The sequence below is a fragment of the Myotis davidii genome, unplaced genomic scaffold (assembly GCF_000327345.1).
Source record: "Myotis davidii unplaced genomic scaffold, ASM32734v1 scaffold599, whole genome shotgun sequence".
NCBI lineage: Eukaryota > Metazoa > Chordata > Mammalia > Chiroptera > Vespertilionidae > Myotis > Myotis davidii.
Genome location: NW_006290772.1, coordinates 630,209 through 634,756, shown reverse-complemented (window position 1 = coordinate 634,756; position 4,548 = coordinate 630,209). Strand labels below are relative to the sequence as shown.

General features: G+C 60.4%; 1 protein-coding gene across 1 annotated transcript in view; it reads right to left on the bottom strand.

Moving 5' to 3' along the window:
- Window positions 1–64: 64 nt before the first annotated feature.
- RPL3L (ribosomal protein L3 like) overlaps window positions 65–4,548 on the bottom strand; it is a 12,999-nt gene continuing 8,515 nt past the window's right edge. Inside the window, exons 4-10 of the mRNA XM_006763915.2 lie at window positions 3,600–3,735; window positions 2,043–2,229; window positions 1,791–1,951; window positions 1,488–1,589; window positions 912–1,007; window positions 505–624; window positions 65–205 (exon numbers count right to left, since the gene is read on the bottom strand). Coding sequence (XP_006763978.1) covers window positions 149–205; window positions 505–624; window positions 912–1,007; window positions 1,488–1,589; window positions 1,791–1,951; window positions 2,043–2,229; window positions 3,600–3,735 — 859 coding nt within the window. The 3' untranslated portion in view covers window positions 65–148. The remainder of the gene's footprint in view (window positions 206–504; window positions 625–911; window positions 1,008–1,487; window positions 1,590–1,790; window positions 1,952–2,042; window positions 2,230–3,599; window positions 3,736–4,548) is intronic.

Sequence of the window (4,548 nt, the reverse complement as noted above, 5' to 3'; positions counted from 1 at the left end):
AGCTGCGCTGGGCTCGGGGTGTGCGCTCCCGCCCTTTCCATGCCCTCAATTCAGACACCGCGGGAAGAGTTGCCTCCAGCCTTTATTAGACAAGGGGGACAGACGGGGCCTCGCGCGCTTCTTTCAGGCTCCGTCCGTCCCAAGCCGCCTACAAGTCTCCCGAGGTCTCCGGCTTTTCTTTATCAAGATGCTTCTTTTGGGGGCCCTGTGGGAGTGGGGGGCCGGAGAAGCGTTTATCACAGGGGTCTGGCTCAGAATACTGCCCCTGGCCAGCCGCCTGAGTCACCCAGAGCCGGCCCCTGCCGGCCCCTCCCATGGTGGTCCCTCCTCTACCTTCTTTTCCAGCAAGAATTAGCGCCCAGGGCTGGACTCTAGAAGCCCCCTCCTATGGATGAGTGCGGGGGGGGCATCCTGCCACCCCAATCTGCTCCAGCTTCCCCACTCTGGAGCAGGTGGGATGTGCGGTCTGAGCCCCAGAGAAGGCCGATGCCCCGGGGGACTCACCATGAAGACCCTTTTCTCTTGGGCTGTCTGGAAGCGGCCGTGTCCAAACTTGGAGGTGGTGTCTATGAACTTGAGTTCAATATTCTCCAGGGCCCGGCGGCTGTGGTGCACCAGGAGGGACTGGGGATCGTGGGAAAGGAGAGCCTCAAGACGGAGGTTCCCACCCCCTCCAGGAACCCCCAACCCACCCACCCATCTCCTGCCCGAACCCCTCTCTTTTTGCTCTCCCCATCCACTGCCTTGGGACCTTTCAGTCCGCAGGCCGACGCTCTATCCACTGAGCCAAACCGGTTTCGGCACTGCCCCTCTTCTGAACAGGCTGGAGGACAGGGCAGGCCAGCCACCCACCCCTCGCAAAGCCCATGGGGCTCCTGCTCCCCAGCTCCCAACCGACTGCCTGCCCTGACCTTCCTCAGTGTGATGACCCGCTTCTTGGTTCCCGCGATGCAGCCCTTCAGCATGACGAAATCGTTGTTGACCTCCCCGTAGTGAGGGAAGCCGCCCTGTGGGGAGGTGGGTCGGGATCCACACTGAGTTGGGGGGTAGCTGGGAACCCTGGAAGAACTCCCGTGCCCGTGCCCAGCTGTAATTGGAAGGAGCCAGAGCTGGCCCCCTGGCCAAGAGTGACACCCTCTATCGCTGCTGAGCCACCCCCTAGGTCTCCTCCCACGGTGGATCACTTAACAATCTGCATTTTACTCAGGGGGAAACTGAGGCTCAGAAGGGTGGAGTCACCTGCTCCAGCACATACTGCAGCTGGAGTTCGAACCCAGGCAGCCTGTCTCCGTGGCCACAGTCAGAGCTGCTGCACGCTGCACCCCGTGACAGCAGTTGGAGTATAAGCTGTCTGCAGAGGAGGCTCAGAGAGTGCAGGAAGGAGGGGGCTTGGTGGGGCCTGAGCTCTTGGGGCACCCCAGCACCCCCACACCTACCCCACACATGCTCACCAGGCCCCCTCAGCCAAACCGGCTGCCCAACCTCACCAGCGGTGTGATGGACTTGTCAGTCAGGTCGTAGCTGGTGGACGCGTTATTCTTAACCACCTTCCCATCCTCTTTGTGGAACCCCCGGCCAATGCGATAGATCTGCCAGGAGCACAGGGCACGGGGAGGGCAGCAGGTGACCCCTGGGGCCAGCACTGTGTCCACACCCATCAGATGTGGGCTTAACCCCAGGCACTGGTGGGTGCATATCAGAGCCTTTGGGGAGCGGGCAGTGTCTGGGTCATGTACCCCACTGCTGGGGTCTGGTCACAGCGTCCCCCCTCACCAGGACTCGGGACACACCTTCTTGTTGAGCTCCGTGCGATGGTGGTAGCCCTTCTGCCCAGCCCGGGCGATAGAGCAGCCCACTCGGGCGGGGTGCCAGGCACCGATGCAGGCCACTTTTCGAAGCCCCTTGTGGGTCTTCCGAGGCAGCTTCTTGGTGTGCCAGCGGCTCGTGACCCCTACAGGCGGGAGGGGCTGGTGGCTGAGGCCCGTCTGGCCCCATCCCCTCCAGGCAGCCCTCCAGGAGCTGCCATCTCTCCCCAGCCCTACCTTTGATGCCCCGGCCCTTGGTGACGGCGATCACATCAATGACTTCGCTCTGGCTGAACACGCTGTGCACTGGCACCTGCTTCTCCAGCCGGGCCTGGGCCCAGGCCACCTTCTCAGCCACTGTGCCGCCGTTCAGCTGAATCTCCATGATGTGGGCCTTCTTCTGCCGGAAGGGCAGCAGCTTCATCTGCAAGACACAGCGCGCCAGTGCGTTCCCATGGGGTCAAAGCCGCACTTACAGACGCCCATGACTGGCTGTGGCCCCCGGCGGGGTGGCATGCCTGCATTCATTCAGCAGACGTTCCCGTGCCTGATCTGGCTATGAGCCATGTCCTGTGCTAGGCACTGGGGGACAGCACAGAATGCGGCAGACAGGGTCCTGGTCCTCATAGAGCCGCCATCTAGTTGGGAAACAGAAGCCAAGTATCCTGGAGAGGGCTAAGTGTTCTGGTGGACTATTAGGGGGGAAGGGAATCGTCATTGCACATAGGGTGGCCCTGGAGGGCTTCTCTGAGGCGGTGGCACCAGTCATAAGAAGGAGCCACTAGGTGAAGAGCTGAGGCTTCTGGGACAGAGGGGACCACATATGCCATGGTCCTGAGACAGGGAAGAGCCTGAGCAACTGGGAGGACAGAATGGAAACCAGTGTGTCTAGACCAGCGGTCACCAACTGGTGGTCCGCCGACCACTGGTAGTCCGTGAGGTCCGAAAGGTTGGCAACCGCTGGGCTAGGCCATGGGGAGCAAGGAGTCAGACATGAGCAGCGTCCTGCGGGCAGGTCTTGTAGGGAGGAACTTGAGTTTTGTTCCAAGTGTGGGGTCTAATGCAATCTAATTCACGTTTTTAAACTTCTCTGGCTGCTGCTCTGTGTGTGAGGTACAGGCTGGAAGCAGGAGCACGGTCAGGTCACAGCAGAGTGCTCAGCAGTGAGCACTTACGGAACACCTACTGCACACAAGGCTCTGGGTGGGTTCTGCAGACACAGCTCTGAACAGGCAGCGTGGCCCCTACCCCCCGGGAGCTCAAGGGAGATGGACCTTAACCAACGACATGGGTAACTAGGAACTGCACATGTGAGAGTCACTGGGCAGGGGTGGGGGGTAGGGAGGGAGTATCCCTGCTCAGGGCCTATGAAAGGCTTCCCTGAGGTTAGACACCAAGGAATGTTCCAGAATAAGCCAGAGGGTAGGTAACCTGTCAGCCCACATCAAGCCAGACCCCATGGGCAAATGTGGGTGCACACACACACTTATAGCAGAAGCCACAGGAGGAGCTGGCCTTCTACACCAGCCACCTGGCAGGAGACCCAAGTCCTCTGGGGCATTTCAGGACCTTGGTTGACCACCGGGCATGGGCAATGCCCCACAGCCCTCAGAGCGCACTGGCACCCAGCATGTCATCCCTGGACCTACAGACGGCCAACCCTTTGGTCCTGTGCCCGGGACTCACGGTATTTTTAGGCTGACATTTGCCAGGGATCCTGGAGGCTGGGGTGGGGGAGGGGGAGCCCAGCGGTGACCTGGCCAACTGGGCGTGGGCTGAGGTCACGGGGCTGACCTGGGTGTGGACGATGACCCGAATGACCTTGCAGTACTTCTTCATGGCGGCAAAGTCTTTCTGGAGCTGTTTCTTGCCATCGGCGTCACGCCACCGCTTACAGGCCTTGGTGAAGGCTTTCTTCTTGCTCTTGTGCCTGAGCCATGCACAGAGGGTGCTCAAAGGGGCCGGCTGGGTGGGTCCCTGGGCCCCTGCCCACCTGCCTCCCACCAAACATGGGTCTTAGAACAGTAACTGTCCCCTTCCCTCCTCCTTTCCTTCCTAGGGGAGGCCACTGCCAGGACCTCTCTGGAGTCCCTGGGCTGGCTCCAGTCACCACCTTGAAGCTCGACTGCCCTTCCCTCTGTGAGCCTCAGTGTCCTCTGTTAGCTAGGCTTCTCCCTGCCCGCTAGGGGCTGCGGGTGAGTGCCAGGTGTATGGGAGCTTGGGAAAGGGGCATGCTGGCCACCTGCCCACACTGATGTGGCTGCTGACCTCACTTCAGAAGCAAACAGCTGTACTGCACATTTTCTCAACCCTCACGGGAACTCTGGCTGATGGACACCATAATCCCTGTTCTACAGATGAGGAAGCCGAGGCTCACAAAGGTCACAGTCCCTGGATGAGGGGCAAGTTGAAAACAATAAAAATAGAGAAAACAAGACCAGATGGCATTTGCCAGGCACTTTCTCAGTTGAACCCTTGACCCACTTTGTCCATCTAATCCTCACAGCAGCCCCAAGATGCAGGGGCCTCTCCCGTTCCCATTGGATGGTGTCTGTGGCATCCCTAACGGTGAGGGGCGGGGTTAAGGGGCTGACCTGGGTGTGGCCTCTTAGGCTCTAAGAGGTTAGCCAGCTTGCCAGTGGCCACACTGGCCCACTCTGACTCTGGGGCCCATAGAGGGCCAGGGCTGGGCTGTGCCTACAAAAGGAGGGGTGTGTCTGTGAGGTGCCTCAGGTCTCGGGGA